General features: G+C 41.5%; 1 protein-coding gene across 1 annotated transcript in view; it reads right to left on the bottom strand.

The window, feature by feature from the left end:
- Positions 1–20,680, bottom strand: part of mak (male germ cell-associated kinase) — a 230,485-nt gene that overhangs the window by 24,687 nt on the left and 185,118 nt on the right. The window contains exon 12 of the mRNA XM_043719022.1: positions 2,370–2,468. Coding sequence (XP_043574957.1) covers positions 2,370–2,468 — 99 coding nt within the window. The remainder of the gene's footprint in view (positions 1–2,369; positions 2,469–20,680) is intronic.

Below are 20,680 nucleotides of genomic sequence, written 5' to 3'. Positions count from 1 at the left end.
AACTGTGCATATTACACAGGGGACATCAAATGGTGCAAAATACAAACAAACATTTAATAATCAACAACAAGCAGTAGTTTCCAAGAAACAGCAAATTACAAGAGAAAGGGACAGCAAGGCCAAACCATCTAAACCCCACCATATAACCAATTAGCAGGGAAATAAGGATGAACCTCAAATCCTACCTTATCTTATCAAAAAGGAAACAGTAGACACAAGCATATAAAACAGTCCAATCAACTGAACAATAAAATAGTGCATATTACACAGACATCCCCTGTTTATATTTATTTGTTTTAACATGTTAACAGTTTATTAGAAAGATATAGTAGGCTTAAAAAGATTCCATTGCATTTGAAATAAATCAAGGTTTAGCTTGTCCTGAGCAGATTTCACAAAATACATCCTAAAGTTAATGTATTAACATTTTCTTCAAACTTGGATTTGTACTCAAGACACTGCAAATATACTTGGTCATCTAAATGTACAGCCACTCAAGATCCACAAGCGACAACGTATAGCTTTATCACTCTTCATACTAACAGATGTAGAAACTCAAGGGTCAACCAATATCATTAACAGTTTTAACGATTATTAGGCATGAAGCCACTTGGGAAAAAAAACTTTAAAACCTCAGCATCCTAACTAAGGTGACTTTATTGATACAGAAGACATTTCAATGCTAGATTTACACTACAAGGTTTAGCATTAGTCAATACAAACTCCGATCACTATAAATTTTTTTTTGCAAAGTCCTGGAAAATTGGTATCTGTACATAATGGCAGATTATTGTACTGCACTGATAAGTAATTTTGTCCAATACTCTAATATGCATCGACCCCCAAGAAAAGCATTTAAAACAGGTTGAAAGCGAATTGAAAGATACATCACTGTCCTCGTTTATACTGGTCAGCCAGGGCTTCCTGATAGGCCTGGGTTAACAACCCCAATCAAGGACCTCACAGTCAACAAGGTCCGCCTGGTTCCAATCAATGCAGGAGTCATAAGGAACATACACACTCACTTCACCACTGATGCATGATGTCAGAAGTTTGCATTATATAAAAGATGCATTGCAGCAACTCAGCAACTCACTAGGGATCCTTCAACAGCGCTTTCCTATGACCTGTATCACTTTGAAGGACAAGGACAGCAGTATAACACTAGTTTCTGTTCAATTCTGGTATTAATTGAGGTTACCATGAAGGACTCTCTTGAACAATTGTCCACATTCTCGGGTTGATGCCAGCGTTATAGTTATTCTGGAACACCTTGGCTAGGCATGTGGCTAGTTCTGATGCTCAATCTTCAGCCCCACTGCCAGAAAGTTGTCATGGTCCATTATTTTTGCAATATCCCGTCCCTTAAGCCATTTCTTGATATCACATAGAGTGAATCTGAAGATTGGCACTGGTGATGCTAGGGACCTCATGTGGAGGCCAAGATGGATTTTCCACTTTGCATTGGCTGAAGATGGTTGTCGTTCCCTCTGATGTGTTTGGATCCCCAATCATATATTCTGGAGCCTCCTCCTGCTCTTGGAACTTTAGTTGGGACCACTTCACAACTTTATGTAGCGGGACTGAAGAATTTTGATTAGATCCTTTGGTTGTGATATCATTTAGCTCTTGTTATTGCATGCTGCCTCTGCCTCTTGTGATGCAAGTGGTCAACCCTGTCGCTTCACCAGGCTGAAATGTCATTCTTAGGTGTTCTGGTGACAAATCAAGCATGCTCTTCTGCATTCTTCCTTGAACTAAATTCTTCTGATAACTTTGTGGGCGGCACGGTGGCCCAGTGGTTAGCACTGCTGCCTCACAGCGCCAGAGACTCGGGTTCAATTCCCGCCTCAGGTGACTGACTGTGTGGAGTTTGCACGTTCTCTCTGTGTCTGTGTAGGTTTCCTCCAGGTGCTCCGGTTTCCTCCCACAGTCCAAAGATATGCAGGTTAGGTGAATTGGCCATGCTAAATTGCCCGTAGTGTTAGGTTAGGGGTATGGGTGGGTTGCGCTTCGGCGGGGCGGTGCGGACTTGATGGGCCGAAGGGCCTGTTTCCACACTAAGTAATCTAATGTAAGTAATCTAATCTAAAAAAAACTTATGACCATTTGGGGAGAATATTTTTTGATACAGCAATCTGCTATATTCTGTAGGATCTGCTTGAAAGGATGGCAGGATGCTTTCAAAAAGAAATTGGTTGAATATTTGACAGGGAAAAACATGGCAAAGATTTTGGGACCAATTGGATTTCTCTTTCAAATATCAATGCAGTCACAGTGGATAGAAATACATTCTTTGGTGCTGTATCATTTTAAAATTGTCAATGTTGATTTCAATTAAACAACTAATATGCTGCCATCTTGTTTACCTGCATGAACCCTTCCAATAGAAAACTCTCCACCAATAATTCCATGTGCCCTGCTGGTATCTTTGTTTGCTATAACTGATGTATTCTTGGGATGCACTCCTGAAAAAAGAAATTAACAATTTATTTATAATACAGAAAGGAATGTGATATCTTTTTAAAAACTTTGTAAAGCCACACAGATCTATATTGCGTTCATGCTGGTCCCAAATAATCACCTACCTTCTAACCCCATGTTCCAGTACTTGGATCATAGCCTTATTTGCCTTATTTGGCATCACAAGTGCACAGCTAAATACTTCTTAAATGTTTTCTGCCTCTCCACTTTTATACAAATGAATTCCAGATTCCTACTACTCTCTGGCTGAAAATGCTTTTCCTCACATCTCCTGCTCCTTAACTTAAATCTATATCCCCTTGACATTGATTCCTCCATCAAGGGAAAATTCTCTTCCTGTCTATGCTATCTGTGCTCCTCATAATTATATACATCTCAATCACGTTCCCTCTGAATCTCCTCTGCTCTCTTCAATCTGTCCAATCTCTCTTCATAGCTTAAACTCTCTCACCAAGGAAATATCCTGTTAAATTTCATCTGCATCCTCTCCAGTGCTATCAGATCCCTCCAATAATATGGATTCCCGAAGTATACACAACACTGTAGTTTTGACCTTGCCAATGTTCCATCATAACCTCCCTGCTCTTAAACTCTATGCCTCAATTAATAAAAGCAACAATTCCATACACTGCCTTAACCCACTTTATCCAACATTTCTAGGCCACCTACAGCAACCAACCTCACCGCCCCGTGGCTGAAAATTTTAACTCCTCCTCCCACTCCACCAAGGACATGCAGGTCATGTGCCTTCTCCATCACCTAACCCTGACCACTCAACACCTGGAGGAAGAATACCTAATTTTCTTTGGCACCACCCCCTTGACAGGTCCTACCTGTCCATCTTCCTTCCTTCCCACCCATCAGCTCCACCCTCCCTTCCGATCTATTACTTCCACCTGCACCTTCATCTACTTATCACATTCCCAGCATCCCCCCTCCATTTATGTTTCAGCCCTCGACCCACAAGCCTCACTCCTGATGAAGGGCTCTGGCCCGAAATGTTGATTCTCCTGCTCCTCAGATGCTGCCTGACCAGCTGTGCTTTTCCAGTTCCACATTCTTGACTCTGATCTCCAGCATCTGCAGTTCTCACTTTCTTTAACTTAAGGGGCTGGTTTATCTGATCCTCAGAGCTTCCCAGAGTCCTACCATTCATCCTGTATTCTCTTGTTTTGTTTTTCCTGCCCAAGTTCATCACCTCATGTTAATCCAAATTGAATTTCATCATGGAAGAGCATGGCTTGATTAAATGCAGTCAACACGGCTTTGTGAGGGGCAGGTCATGCCTCACAAACCTTATAGAGTTCTTTGAGGATGTGACTAGAAACGTTGATGAGGGTCGAGCTGTGGATGTGGTGAATGTGGACTTCAGCAAGGCATTTGATAAGGTTCCCCATGGTAGGCTCATTCAGAAGGTCAGGAGGAATGGGATTCAGGGGAACATAGCTGTCTGGATACAGAATTGGCTGGCCAACAGAAGACAGCGAGTGGTATAGAAGGAAAATATTCTGCCAGGAAGTCAGTGGTGAGTGGTGTTCCACAGGGTTCTGTCCTTGGGCCTCTACTGTTTGTAATTTTTATTAATGACTTGGATGGGGGGATTGAAGGATGGGTCAGCAAGATTGCAGACGACACCAAGGTTGGAGGTGTCATTGACAGTATAGAAGGCTATTGTAGGCTGCAGCGTGACATTGACAGGATGCAGAGATGGGCTGAGAGGTGGCAGATGGAGTTCAACCTGGATAAATGCAAGGTGGTGCATTTTGGAAGGTCGAATGTGAAAGCTGAGTACAGGATTAAGGATAGGGTTCTTGGCGGTGTGGAGGAACAGAGGGATCTTGGGGTGCAGGTACATAGATCCCTTAAAATGGCCACCAAAGTGGACAGGGTTGTTAAGAAAGCGTATGGTGTTTTGGTTTTCATTAACAGGGGAATTGAGTTTAAGAGTCGTGAGATCTTATTGCAGCTCTATAAAACTTTGGTGAGACCGCACTTGGATTACTGCATCCAGTTCTGGTCGCCTTATTATAGGAAAGATGTGGATGCTTTGGTGAGGGTTCAGAGGAGGTTTACCAGGATGCTGCCTGGACTGGAGGGCTTATCTTATGAAGAGAAGTTGACTGAGCTCGGACTTTTTTCATTGGATAAAAGGAGGAGGAGAGGGGACCTAACTGAGGTGTACAAGATAATGAGAGGCATTGATAGAGTCGATAGCCAGAGACTATTTCACAGAGTTGTGAGAGCATGGAATGCATTGCCAGCAGCAGTTGTGGAAGCGAGGTCATTAGGGACGTTTAAGAGACTGCTGCACATGCATATGATCACAGAAATTTGAGGGTGCATACATGAGGATCAATGGTCGACACAACATCATGGGCTGAAGGGCCTGTTCTGTGCTGTACTGTTCTATGTTCTATTTGCCACTGATTAGCCCAGCTGACTAGCTACATTCTCTTCCAGTCTAAGGCTATCCTTCTCACTATTTATACCCCACCAATTTTTGTATTGTCTGCAAGCATAGTGACCAACCCTTCTACATTCAAGACTAAGACAAATATTTAAACCACAAACAGCACGGGTCCTAAAACTGACCCCTGTGAGAGCCCAGTAGACACAGATTTTCAGTTGAGAAAACACTCCTCAACCATTGCCCTATACTTCACTAAGCCATATGGATCCACTTTGCCAAATTTCCTTGGATCCCATGAGCTTTTGTCTTTGCTATCAGTCTCCCATGAGGGACTTTATCAGAAGACTTGCTGAAGTCCAAGTAGACTACATCAAAAGCATTGCTCTCATCTACATCCCTAGTCACCTGTTCAAAGAATTCAATCAAGTTGGTCAGACATGACCTCCTCTTAACATAACTCCTCTTCAGTAATCTCTACCTGTCCAAATGCGGATTAATTTTGTCCCTCAAAATTGCTTCCCCACCACTAAGGTTAGACAAACTGGCCTGTGGTTTCGAGGTTTATCACTTTCCCCCTTCTCGAATAACTATCCTCCAGTCCACTAGTACATCCCATGTGGCCAGAGAGGAATTGAACATTTCTGCAAACACCTCTGTTATTTCTTCCCACAGAAAAATTCCATGAAAAACTTAATTGTTTCAAACTGAATATTTTCTCATTTTGTTGGTGTAATTGATATGCCAAGAGTGCATATTAGAATGCTGGTTGTGGGAAACTACATACAGTACTTGTTATGCAGCGTGCAAAATTTTCTAGCCTTCCATGTAAGCTGATGAGTTGGGTTAGGACATGTTTTTGAGTTGTGAAAGCTTAGAAAAGGCACCATTTTGTTACTATTGTTACAGGTAATATATTAAGTTGATATTCCTTGTTTTAAGTTTGCAGCTGGTGCTAGTTGCACGGTACATTGGTTAGATGCATCAGCACAGAGCACAATATTCTGAGTGTCAAGCACATCTTAATGACAGTCTTTGCAATTCTAAAAGTGGTGGCACTTTATGGCAAAACAGGTAGTTTAAGTATTTTTATATTTAAACTAATGCTTTGAATAATTGCTGAACATATGAAAGAACGCGCACTGAGGTGCTCCAACAATAGGTTGAAGGTCCTAGTGGAAGAAGTGCAAGGGAAAATGCATGGAACAGGAGCCCATTCAGAAATATACTCAAAAGGACACTGGAAAAGTTAGTTGAAGATGAAAATGGCTGTGGTCTTGCTCACTCAATATCAATGCAACAGAGGTAGCCGTTCAAACATCTTTGCCTTACAAATGGCATTTCCTGCTATTTAGACCAGTAATCTCAACCATTGCTCAATTCATCACACTGTCATTATTAACCTATCATCAATCTCTATGAATGAGAACTTTATCAGGACCACTTATATGGTTTACCTCATCCTCAAAAAGTTATCATAATTAGAAATTCACACTTACAAACACAGCTTGCATACTCTGACAGCTATTCAAACATACTAGCTACTAAGTTCACAGATTGAATTATTGGAAGAGAAAATATCAAGCATGTCTGCATGTATTAATACTTCTGGAGGAGACCTTAGTGCCCATTATGGGCAGGCCATCATTGAGGCCATGGTCAGAACAGTGCTTGAGGGATTGCTTAAAGACATAGACCGGTTGAGTCTAGGAACCAGGGGGCACAATTTAAATGTAAGGTGGATGCAACTTAGGCCTGAGATGTGGAGAAATATTTTTACTCAGAGGATTATGAACCTTTGGAATTGTCTACCACAGAGACATGTGGAGACTTTGAATAACAAACACACAGAATGCTAGTGAAACTCAGCAGGTCTGGCAGCATTTGTGGAGAGAGAAACAAAATTAACATTTCATGTCCAGTGTGACTCTTCTTTTAATCTTGTATTCTGAGTCAAAGCGGTCAGAAGGAGTTGATCAGTGAAAACATCCACATACCTCATGCTCTGGAAAGCTTGTGTTCAATGTCAAAGCGTGTGGAATCAAATACCAGTTTGGAATAGTATTACATCGAGATTGGTGCACAACCTTTCCAACCTGGAAAGGATGGACACCTCCTTCAATATCCTTGGCCACTGAGTGAAGCAAGGAAGAAAATTGTAGGAGGAATTGGGAACAATTTTCAATTCCTCATGACAGGTGCCAATGGAACTGGAGGACAACCAATATGGTACCATTATTGAAGAGGGGAGCAAGAGGTAAATCAGGAAACTGCAGATCAGTCAGTCTAATCTCAGCAGTGGAGAAACTGTTGGAAGCAATTCTGAGGGGCAGGATACTTGGAGAGGCAGGGATTAATCTAGCCTGCCTCTCCAAGCCTGCTTTTGTGAAGGAGTAGTCATGTCAGACCAACATGATTGAAATTTTCAAAGAGGGAACCAAGAATGTAGATGAGGACAATGCATTTGATATATTCTACTTGGAATTCAAAACGACGTTTGATTAGGTCCCATGTGGAAGATTGATGGCTAATTTTAGCTGAGTGACACGAAGCAGAGGGTGATGGTTGAGGGATGTTTTTGTGACTGGAAGCCTGTGCCGAGTGGGGTTCCACAGAGATCAGTGTGGGGCCCTTGTTGTTAATGGTATCCAGGGTTAATAGGACTTGTCCACTTTTGTCTTTGTTGAAACATACTGGCTCTCCCCATTTCCTTCTATTCCCACAATCTCTTTCATGAATGCATCTGCTGTTCTGACAGATTTACACAAACTTGTCTGTTCTCAGTCCAATCTGGTCAAAGCATACATGATTTTGTTAAATTCACCCTTCCCCCAATTTAGAACTTTGATTTCACGCATATCCTTGTTCTTTTCCATTTCTATCTTGAATTTAATGGAGTTATAATCTGTCTGCAAAATGCTTCTCCACAGATGTTCAACCACTTAGTCAGCTTCATTACTTAAAATTAAGTCTAGGGCCATCCCCTCTTATGTAGTGCCGTCTACATACTGGCTTAGAAAGTTTCCCAGGATTTATTTTAAAAATTACGGTCCCTCAAAATCTTTCACACTGTGACGATAACAGTTAATTTTGAGAAAGTTGGAATTCCTGACTTTCACTGCCCAATTTACTTCTCTGAAATTGCCAATGCATCTGCTCTTCTATTTCTCTCATACGTTTGGGGGGCATATAGTACAAATTCCAGCAATGTGATTGCCCCTGTTTGATTTTTAGATCTACTCACATGGCTTCATTTGAGGAGCCTTCTATAATGTCATTTCTCTAACAGCTGAAATCGATTCTCTGATCAATTATGCAACACACCATCTTTTGCCTCCTTCTATATCTCACCTTATACACTGAAATATTGAGCTACCAATCCTGCCCCTTTCTCACCCAGGTGTCAGTGATTGTAATGATATCATACCTCCATGTCTTAATTTATGCCCTTCACTCATCTGCCTTGTTTATCAGATTTGTTGCATTACAATAAGTATTATGCAATCTTGGCAAACTCCCTTGTGCCTTAACTGGCTTATAATTTCTATTCAAAAATAGATATTGCTGGAGAAGCTCAACAGATCTGGCAGCCACTGTAGAGAGAAAACAGAACTAACGTTTCGAGTCCAGGAACCCATCTTCAGAGTTTAAGTTAGAAGATAAGAGCCCATGGTGTTGGAGGTAGTTCATTAGCATGGATACAGCATTGGCTAATGGATAGGAAACAGTGAGTGGGAATGTTGTTTCAGGTTCTTGACCTGTAACAAGTGGGGTTTCAAAGGGATCAGTCCTCGAATTGCAACTGTTTATAGTATATATTAATGACTTTGAGGAAAGAAGTGAATGTACTGAAGCCAAATTTCAGATGACACAAAAAAGTAGGTGGAAAGGCAAGTTGCAAGGAGAATACCAAGAGTTTAGGGAGAGATATTGATGGTTAGATAAGTGGGCAAGAAGTTGGCAATTGGAGTGTAACTTGGGAAAATGTGAAGTTGTTCATTTTGATGGGGAGAACAAATGAATAGAGTAGCATTTAAATGGAAAAAAACATGCAGAAAGCTGCAACTCAAAGGGACTTGGGAGTACTTGTATGAAAGCTGAAAATGTGTTGCTGGAAAAGCGCAGCAGGTCAGGCAGCATCCGAGGAACAGGAAGAAGGGCTTATGCCCGAAACGTCGATTCTCCTGTTCCTTGGATGCTGCCTGACCTGCTGCGCTTTTCCAGCAACGCATTTTCAGCTCTGATCTCCAGCATCTGCAGTCCTCACTTTCTCCTCGTACTTGTATGAAACACAAAATGAGCACAGAGGCGCAGCAGGTCATCAGCAAGACTAATGGAATGTTGGTCCTTAATTTCAAGGGTGCTGAAATATAACAGTAAGGTCATCTTACTGCATCTGTACAAGGCGCTGGTGAAACCATTTCTGAAGTGCTGTGAGTGATTTTGTTCCCCTTATTTAAGGAAAGATATCATCTCTTTGGAAGCATTCTGAGAAGGCTCACTGGGATGATCCCAGTATGGAGGGATTGTCTTTTGAGCAAAGATTAAACAGATTGGGACTCTACTCACTGGAGTTTAGCATAATCAGAAGTGATCTCATTGAAACATATAGGTTTCTTAAGGCCTTGACAGACTAAATGCTGAGAGGACGTTTCCCCTTATGAGAGAGTCTAAGACCAAACAGCACAGTCTTCGAATAAAAGGGCACCAATTTAAGACGGGGATAAGGAGGAATTCCTTCTCTTGGAGGGTTAGGAGTATTGGAACTTCTTCCCACAGGCAGCTGTGCGGCCAGAGTCTTTATGTATCTTTAAGGCTGAGATAGATTCTTGATCAGTATAGGAAACAAGGGTTACAAAGGTTACAAGGAAAGTGGATGTGAGGAATGTCACATCAGCTATGATCCCATTGAATGGTGGAGCAGACTTGAGGGGCTGAATGGCCTACTCCTGTTCTTATTTGTTATGGTCTTAGAATATAATTTGAACATCTCCTTGACTTTCTTGCTATCTCTTCTAATTTTCGCAATTCAGTTTCCTTTAACATTTTCTCTGGATTGGACACTCTGACAAGTTAGTTTCAACCCTCTCCAACAACATAGGCAAACTTCCCCACAAGGATGCCCCATTCCAGTTCAAGGGCAATTCGTCTATCTTGTACAGGCCCCACTGCGCCAAAAATGGTTCCAATATTCCAGAAATTGAAAGCCCTCTCTCCTGCATAGACATGCATTCAAAAATCAAGAACAAACAACACAGTATTGCACAGCAGCAAGCCCTTTGGCCCACTGAGACTGGACCAACACATGATGCCTTTTTAAAACTAAAAACCTTTTTGCCTCTACACTGTTTGCATCCTCTATCCTCTTTTCATACTTTTGTCAAGATGCCTTTTAAACATTGTTATTGTATCTGCCTTTCCACACCTCATCTGGCAGGACATTCCAGACACTCACCACCATGTGTGTAAAAAACCTGCCTCTTATTTCTCCTTTAAACTTACTTCTCTTTACTTTAAATCTATATCCCCTACAATTGACATTTCTACTCTGAGAAAAAGATTCCGACTATCGATTCTATCCATGCCTTTCGTTATCTTGTAAATGTCTATCAGATCATCTGTTATCCTTCGACATTCAAGTGAAAACAAAGGTCCAATCTCTCCTCACAGCTAATACCCTCCAAACCAGGCAATATCCTGGTAAAATTCAATCAAGTTTGTCAGACATGATCTTCCCCACACAAAACCATGCTGCCTATTGTTAATAAGTCTATATGTTTCCAAATCTGAGTAATTCCTACCCCTAAGAATCTTCTCCAATAATCTCCATACCACTGACATAAAGGTCACCAGCCTGTAATTTCCTGGACTATACCTGTTGCCCTTCTTTAACAAAGATAAAGTGTTGTCTATTTTTCAGTCCTTTGAGACCGCTCTGGAGACTAAAGAGGATTGAGTCGTAAAGTCATACAGCATGGAAACAGACCCTTCAGTCCAACTAGTCCATGCTGACCATGTTCTCAATTGAAACTAGTCACAACTGCCTGCATTGACCCATATCCCTACAAACCTCTCCTATTCATGTACTTATTGCTAAAGTTAGGCCACACTTTGAATATTGTATACGGTCTGGTTGTCCTCTGGATGTGGAAGCTTTGGAGAGGATACAGAAATTATTTACTAGGATCTACACAGTTTGGAGGGTTTTAGTTGTGAGGAGAGATTAGACAAACTTGGCTTGTTTTCACTTGAACATCAAAGGATGAGCGGTGACCTGATAGAAGTTTACAGAACTTTGAGAGGCATCAGTAGAATAGATAGTCAGAGTCTTTTTCCCAGGGTAGAAATGTCAATGATAGAGAGCATTGGCTTAAAGTAAAGGGGGCAAATTTAAAGGAGATGTAACGGGCAACCTTTTTACAGACAGCCTGGAATACCCTCCCAGGTGAGGTGTTGGAGGCAGGTACAATAGCAATACTATATTGTTATGAAGTTGAAGACATGTGCTGTACATTTAAGAGAGAGTGAATGCTGTTCTAAACTGGGAACTTACAAGCACCTGTGTATATGACTAGAAGGCAGTTCCTGAGTGTACAGGAAAATTGAAAATATGTAACATTTGGCAGTGAAATGTATATCGGAGTTGGTTGCTGTTTTGACAACAATTCAAATTTAACCAATCAGTTTAAGTTAGGCTCCAGGATACTAAAACCCAATCGTGTTTGAATTTATTGTTTTGCCAACATTGAACCAATGAGACGATCCGATGTTGGGGATATAAAAATGCAGGCATTTTAAAAATTGGAGATAGAGGAGTTGCCATCAACACAGTTGCAAGAAATTAGGAAACACTCTCCATCAAAGGTACCTTTTCATGTGAAACATTTTCTCAGTGAAAATAAAGAAGACAATCCAGGGTGATCTTCAGCTGAAAAAAGTCAGACACCGAAGACAACAGCGGCTCTGTGGTTTTGAAATTAAGTTGATGTAATTTTAATAAGGGTTTTATTGGAACAGCAAATTGTTATAGAGTTGGAGGCAGGTAATAACCATTTAAGAGAAAGGGGGGCTTGAATTTGTGAACAGTTGTAGTTTAATGTTCACTGTGAGGGTTAAAGAATAAATTGATATTATTTTCTTTAAATAGTGGAATTTGGGATATCTCTCTCACTCATATTTTAACAGATTATTAGGTGAGATGGGCTTTTCTGGGTGTTTGGTTTCATTAACAGAAGAGTTTACCACCGTTTCATAACAGTATCATGTACTTTTTCATGTCTTTAAACACTGCAACCGTACATGCATTCACCACTTACTCTGGCAGTTTATTCCACACCATTATGTGTAAAAAAGCTCATGTCCTTTGTAAATCTTCCTCCTATTAACCTAAAAATATCCCCACTAGTTTTAAACACCTCCAACCTTAGAGAAAATACCTTTGCTATTCACTTTATGTATGCCCCTCATGATTTTATAAGCCTCTATAAGATCACTCTTCAGCCTGCTATACTCCAGTGAAAATACTCCCAGCCTATCAAGCCTATTTTTATAACTCAAACTCTATATTCTCAGTAATATTCTGGTAAATCTTTTTTGAACCCTCCTCAGTTTAATAATGTCCTTCCCACAACAGAGTGACCAGAATTGTACACAGAACTCCAAAAGAGGTCTCACCAATGTCCTGTACAACCTCAACATGACGTCCCAACTCCTGCACTCAATGGTCTGAGTAATGAAAGCAAGCATGCTAAATGCCTTCTTAACCATCCTGTCTACCCGTGACGCAAATTTCAAAGAATTATTTACCTGAACCCCTATGTCTCTCTGTTCGACAATACTACCCTGCCATTAATTGTTTAAGGCCTGTTCTTGTTTGTTTTACCAAAATGCAATACCTCACATTTATCCAAATTAAACCCCATCTACTACTCCTGAGTCCATTGATCAAGATCTCTTTGCAATCTGAGATAACCTTCTTTACTGTCCACTATACCACCAATTTTGGTAACTTACCAACCATGCCTAATATATTCTCATCTAAATCATTTATATAAATGACAAACAAAAATGGATTCAGCACTAATCCCTGTGAAACATTGCTAGTCACAGGTCTTCAGTCTGAAAAAATCCACTACCACCCTCTGTCTCCTACCATAAAGCCAATTTTATATCCAATTGGCAAGCTAACCTGAATCCCATGTGATCTAACTTTACTAATTAATCCACTGTGTAGAACTTTACTAAAGTCCAAGTAAACAATGTCTACCACTCTGCCCTTGTCAATCTTTTTGGTTACTTCCTCAAAAACCTCAATCAAATCAGTAAGATATGATTTCCTCTACACAAAGTCATGCTGACTATCCCTAATCATTCCTTGCCCTTTCAAATGCACGTAAATCCTATCTTTCAGAATCACATCCAACCATTTACCCATCACTGATGTCAGCCTCACAGATCTACAGTTCCCAAGCTTCTCCATACAGCCTTTCTTATATCAAGGTACAACATTAGCCATCTTTAATCCTCTGGCACTTCACCTGTGGTTATAGATGATACAAATATTTTTGTTAGGATCCCCATAATTTTCTCCCTAACTTTCTATGACTTCTTGGGATGCACTCGATCAGATCCCGTGGGCGGCACGGTGGCACAGTGGTTAGCACTGCTGCCTCGCAGCGCCAGAGACCCGGGTTCAATTCCCGACTCAGGCGACTGACTGTGTGGAGTTTGCACGTTCTCCCCGTGTCTGCGTGGGTTTCCTCCGGGTGCTCCGGTTTCCCCCCACAGTCCAAAGATGTGCAGGTGCAGGTTAGGTGAATTGGCCATACTAAATTGCCCGTAGTGTTAGGTAAGGGGTAAATGTAGGGGTATGGGTGGGTTTCGCTTCGGCGGGTCGGTGTGGACTTGTTGGGCCGAAGGGCCTGTTTCCACACTGTAATCTAATCTAATCTAATCCCGGAGATTTATGGGCAGCACGGCGGCACAGCACCAGAGACCCGGGTTCTTCCCACCTCAGGCAACTGTCTGTGTGGAGTTTGCACATTCTCCCAATGTCTGCATGGGTTTCCTCCAGGTGCTCCGGTTTCCTCCCACAGTCCAAAAATGTGCAGGTTAGGTGAATTGGCCATGCTAAATTGCCCGTAGTGTTAGGTGAAGGGGTAAATGTAGGGGAATGGGTCTGGGTGGATTGCTCTTCGGCGGGTGGGTGTGGACTTGTTGAGCCGAAGGGCCTGTTTCCACACTGTAAGTAATCTAATCTAATCAATTTATCCATGTTTATGTTTTCTAAGACCTCCAGCACTTCCTCTTCTGTAATGTAAATTGTTTTCAAAACATCAATATTTATTTCCCTGAGTTCCCTGGACTCCATTTATTTCTCCCCAGTAAAAAAACAATGTGACATATTCATTTAATATCTCTCCTACCACCTCAGATTGCCTCATCAATCTCTAAGAGGCCCATTCTCTCCCGAGGTGCTCTTTAGCTCTTTATGTGCTTGTACAATCTCTTTGGTTTGTTCTTAACCTCATCTGCCAATCTTTTTGCCTTCCTGATTTCCTTTTTAGGAATGCCACTATACATTTTATCCTTTTCGCACGTGGACATGTCCCTGGATTTCAGTTCGACAGTCACTGACGAGATTTCGGAACAGAAGATATCCCTGAAAATCAAATCTTCATCTTTGCTCATCCCAATACATTTCTCACCTAGCCTTTTGACTCAATTTCCTTTCCTGAAGTCCTCCCATACAAAAGACTTCAACCCCTGAAGATCCTGCTCCCTAAATTCTTGACCTTTGACGATTTTAACCCTGACCCCTCACCTTTGAAGACCTGAGGCCCTGGTTATGGGGTTTTATATCCAACAGTTTAACTGTTTGCCTATTTCTGTCCCTTTCGATCCTTCAGTACCCAGTGACACTAGACAAGATTACACTAGCTCTACACTATAGGGATGTGGTGAGGGTAAAGTTTTGTATCTGGACTAGTAATAAAATGCTTAAGGGACACAGGTTCAAATCTCACTGAGACATTTGAATCTAGTAAAAAACTGGACTAGCAATGACCAGGAAACCACTGTTAATTGTCACGAAAATGTATCTGGTTCACTAGCATCCTTTAGGGAAGGAGATCTATCAACCTTACCTGATTTAGCATACATGTGCCTCCAGACCCACAGCAATGCAGTTGAATCTTAACTGCCCTCTAAAATAGCTTAAGCAAGACACTCTACTTAAGGGCAATTAGGATAGAAAGATTTTATACAAGGCTCCAGCAATTTCCACACTTGCCTCCCTCAGTGTTCTGGGATAGATCCCATCAGGTCTTAGGGACTTGTTTACCTTCATGCTTTTCAAAATGCTCAACCCTCCTCCTTTTTTATATTTATATGACTCAGAATATCAACTTACTCCTCCTCCATCCACTGTCTCCTTCTCCTTTGTGAATACCAATGCAAAGTATTTGTTAAGGATCTCACCCACTTCCTCTGGCTCCACACATAAATTCCCTCCTTTATCCTCGATCTATCCTTTCACTAGCAACCCTCTTAATCCTCATATATTTTTAAAATGCCTTGGGATTTTTCTTAATCCTGTTTGCTAAAGACATTTCATGTCTCCTTTTAGCTCTCCTAACTTCTTGTTCGAGTACTTTCCTGCTATCTTTATATTCTTTGAGGGCTCTGTTTATCTTCAGTTTGCAAAACCTTACTTATATCTCATTTTTTCTCTTTGACTAAGCTCTCAATGTCTTTTGTCATCCAAGGTTCCAAAATCTTGCCATTCTTACCCTTCATTTTCACAGGAACATGCTTGCACCTGGAGTGTCTCAGAAGGGTTTCCTCTTTTTCTTTCAGATAGTATCGAGGCTGCATTCATCTCGGACTCTGAGGCTTTCTTGACACTAGCTGGAGGGGGAGATCACATGGTTTCTGATATGTTTTGCTGCTGCCCCGTTTGTTAGGTTGCAGCTTTCAGGTGATCCACATGTTTGTTCAGCACTGCCTTGCCTATTCGAACTTCGCATGTCATGGGACCTGACATTGCATTGACCATTTCTGTGTTGCTGGCATCAAACATCGTTCCCTGAAGTAAACTGTCTCTCTCACTTAGAGAGATCTAATAGCATTCCTACTGCCATTTCACCCTGGTAAAAGCTGGTGTCATCAGAAACTTTGCTGGAGCTATCCCTGTGGGGGTGTGAAGGATGGTCCTATAATCAAACAGGAATCGGGACAGTTTGGAATTAAACTGTATGCTGTTTCTTTAAGCCTGCCTTCAACATTTGGACTGCTCTTTCTGCCAGACCATTGGATGATCGATGGTGTGGAGCTACTGAATATGCCGAATGCCATTCGACTTTAGGAAATACTTGAATTCCCTGCTGGTAAATGATGTCCCATTGTCCGTGACCTAAACTTCCAGGAGTCCACATATCGCAAGCCATGCTCTCAGCTTTTCAATCGTCATCCCTGAGTTTGGCGAATTAACTCCAAGCATGTCCAATCACTTCGAACTGGCATCCACAATGACCATGAACTTTAAACCCATGCAAGAACCAGCATTGTCTATGTCTAACCGTGTCCAGGGTTTACCTGGTTATTCCTACGAATGTGGGCCACCGCCGATGGCAATGTCTGTTCTTGTTGGCACCCTGGGCACTATCCCATCTACACAGCAATGTCAGCATCCAATCTTGTGCACCAAACATAACTTCTTGCCAACATCATCATCTTGGAAACCCCTGGATGTCACTTGTGGAATTCAACCAGTATCTGGCAGCGACTTTTACTCAGGACAATCACTCTTGCTCCCCACAGTAATATGCCATCCTCCACAGTGATCTGGTCTTGCTGGGTCCAGAAAGGTTTCAGTCCCGGTTGTGATGGCCCTTCTGTTTCCCCCTTTAACACCAGCTGTTTTAATTTTGTCAGGATGGGATACTTTCGTGTCCACAGTAGGATATTGTCAGAGGTGACCAGAAGAATATCCAGTAAGTTTAAAACCAAAACCAACTCTTCCAGCAGAGACATTACCAGATTATCTGTCAGTGGGAGGTGGCTTAAGACATCCATATTAGCCACTTGACCTCCTGGAGGATATGGAGAAAGTGAGGATGCAGATGCTGGAGATCAGAGTTGAGAGTGTGGTGCTGGTAAAGCACAGCAGGTCAGGCAGCATCCGAGGAGCAGGAGAATCAACGTTTTGGGCATAAGCCCTTCATCATACTCCTGGAGGGTATTCCAACTTGAGAATAAGGGCCCACCACTGAATTCGACCAAAAGCTATGGGCGGTACAACCTTGTCTTCATTAAGTAGCCCTAGCAGGCATTTATACAGAACATAGAACTTCACAGCACAGTACAGGCCCTTCGGACCTTGATGTTGCACCAAACTGTTAGCCCATCTAACCTATACTATTCCATTTTCACCCATATGTTTATCCAATGACCATTTAAATGCCCTTAAAGTTGGCGAGTCTACTACTGTTGCAGGTAGGGCATTATACACCCTTACTACTCTCTGAGTAAAGAACCTACATCTAACATTTGTCCTACATCTATCACCCCTCAACTTAAAACTGTGTCCCCTCGTGCTAGCTATCACCATCTAAGGAAAAAGGCTCTCATTGTGCAGCCTAACTAACCCATTAATTATCTTATACGTCTCAATTTAATCCTCTCAACTTTATCCTCTCTAATGAAAACAGCCTCAAGTCCCTCAGCCTTTCCTCATAAGACCTTCCATCCATACCAGGCAACATCCTCGTAAATCTCCTCTGAAACCTTTCCAATGCTTCCACATCCTTCCTATACTGCGGTGACCAGAGCTATATGCAATTCTCCAAGTGTGGCTCTACCAGAGTTTTGTACAGCTGCAGCATGACCTCATGGTTCCAAAACTCAATCCCTCTACCAATATGCCTTCTTAACAACCCTATCAACCTGGATAGTAACTTTCAGGGATCAATGCAAATTGACATCGAGATCTCTCTGCTCATCCACACTACCAAGAATCTTGCCATCAGCCCAGTACTCTGTATTCCAGTTGTTCCTTCCAAAGTGAATCACCTCACATTTTTCCACATTAAACTCCATTTGCCACCTCTCAGCCCAGCTCTGTAGCTTATCTACGTCCCTCTGTAATCTGCAACATCCTTCTGCCTGTCCACAATTCCACCGACCTTAGTGTTGTCCACAAATTGACTAACCCATCGTTCTAAGCCCACATTCAGGTCATTTATGAAAATGACAAAACGGCAGAGGACCCAAAACAGATCCTTGTTTTACACCACCAGTAACTGAACTCCAGGATGAGTATTTCCCATCAACCAACTTCCTCTGTCTTCTTACAGCAAACCAATTTCTGATCCAAACCTCGAAATCATCCTCAATCCCATGCCTCCATATTTTCTGCAATATCCTACTATGGAGAACTTTATCAACGATTTACTGAAATCCATATACATCACATGAACTGCTTTACCCTCATCCACCCAATAAGGTTTGTGAGGCATGACTGTTGTGGAGTTGAAGGTGTGTAGTGTACCTTTAAGAAAGAGTGAAAGTTGAAAAGCTGACAAGCCTGTTATGTGACTGACTGCAGGCACAAAGTGTACTGGACAATTTGAAGATGTAACATTTGAGCTATAACTCAGATAATGAGTTGTTTACACAACAACTCGAATTCAACCAGTTTAAATTATGCGCCAAGATATTAAATTGAATTTGAATTTTACTTTTTGACAATAGCACACCAATGAGATGATCTGATGTTTCGGGGTATATTTTGTCAGACATTTTGAACAGTTAGCCAGAGAGACAAAGAACACCTACTGTCATTGATAGGCTGCCTACAGATCTTTTCTCTAAAAGGTACCTTTTTCACATGAAACATCTTAGCAGCAGAAGACCGAAGGTGACCCAGGGGAAATCTACAGACAGAGGGAGTTCGACAACCGAAGATGACAACTGGTTTTCAAAATTGATTTGCTGTAAATTTTACAGAGGCTTTATTGGATCAGTAGTATATTGTTATAGAGTGGGAGGTAGGTAAGAAATTTTAAGAGAAAGGAGGCTTACAGTTTAATGTTCTCTTTTTGGAGTTAAAGAATAAATTGTTAATTTTTTCTTTAAATAGTGGAATTTGGGTAGTTCCCTGTTACTCATACTTTCAACATAATCAACAGATTATGAGGCGAGGTGAGCTTTTCTGTGTGCTTGGTTTAAATTAGCAGAAGGGTTTACCCCATGTTGTAACAGTTTGGGGTCTCAGGTCTGTGATTTGGACAGGTTTAGTTAGATCCAGCCTGAGATTTGGACAGATTTGAACAGGTAAGGTCCCAGCAGATTTAAACACTTGCCGATTAGTGTCCTAGATCTTTAAATAAAACGTAGATGATTTTGTTTAATTTTGGTTACTTGTGGTTGGTTAAATTAAAAGTGAGAGAAATGGCTCTTAAAGTTGCTACAGAGGTTCTGGGGTTTGAAGATGATTCCCAGATTTGCCAAGAACATTTAGAATGAAAAGACCATACTTGTAGAATTAGCAAAGAGGTTAGAATTAGGAGAGGAACGCAGTGGTTGCTGCTCTTCCAGTTGAAACAGTTGACCCCAACTGAGTGTTATAGACTGGCACATTCCAAGGTCCAGGACTATGTGCTGAGGGGCGCACTAAAGCTTGGGGCACCTGTTGCCAAGGCACAGTGGGTAAGGACCACCCTGCAATGTCCTTCTGCCAAAGCATAATGGGGTCCATTGAGTAATTGGACCCTCCCGATTCCTCTGCTAAATGCCAAGAGTTTAACTGTAAATGTATAGAAACTGATCCCCAATATTTATTTGCTTCTCTGTAAGTAAAAATATTACAGATCTGAATGGCTTCATTAACTGTGTAAGTACATAAAGATTTCCTTCTATGAATAAAGTATGTTTTTATTGCAAAAAAAACCTTTCTGGGAGAAGTCGGCTTAGTCACCATGACCAATCAGTGGAGTGAGGAAGAACCACCAAATTGATAAGCAAGAGGAAGAACATCCAATACAGGAAGACAGAGAGATTTTGCTGAGGAGCATTCTAGGAGAAGTGACTCCAACTGATTGTTGCAGACCAGCACTTCCAAGGTCCAGGACTACATGATGAGGGATGAACTAAAGCTTGGGGCAGCTGCTGCCAAGGCGCAGTGGGGAAAGACCAATGTCTGAGGTCTTTCTGCTGAAGGTAAAGGAGGTCGGTTCAGTTATTGGACTGTCCGAGGGCCTCAAATATATGCAACTATGAGTATTGTATGTATAAGAGAGCTCTTTGGATTTTTGGATAGTCGAAGGCCAATATTTTGTTTATTTACTTGATATGTAACTATACATAACTGAATTGCTTTTGTGATAATGTACATATACAAAGAGATTTTTAAGAAATAAAGTATAGCTTTAAAAAAAATTTGGGAGAAGCTGGATCAATCACCATGACCAATCAGGGGAGTGAAGAAGAATTCGGTGTCAAAAAAGCACAAGAGATCAAGAAAGAAGTGGTGTTAGGTCTCTTGAAGAGCATTCAGGTGTATTAGTCCGCAGGGCCCAATGCTATGTACCCTAGGTTATTAAGAGAGGCAAGAGAGAAGATTGCTAGGATATTGACCAATATCATTACATCCTAGCTAACCACTAGAGAGGCCCTGGTGGACTGGCTCACGTTACTCTATTGAAGAAGGGAAATAGGGATAATCAGTGAGTCTTACATTAGTGGTTGGGAAGGTATTGGAGAGATTTCTTAGGGATAATATCCACAAGC

This window comes from Chiloscyllium plagiosum, chromosome 29, assembly GCF_004010195.1.
Source record: "Chiloscyllium plagiosum isolate BGI_BamShark_2017 chromosome 29, ASM401019v2, whole genome shotgun sequence".
Classification (NCBI taxonomy): Eukaryota; Metazoa; Chordata; class Chondrichthyes; order Orectolobiformes; family Hemiscylliidae; genus Chiloscyllium; species Chiloscyllium plagiosum.
The sequence above is the reverse complement of the archived record's forward strand: the minus strand, read 5'-3'. Positions and strand labels throughout refer to the sequence as shown.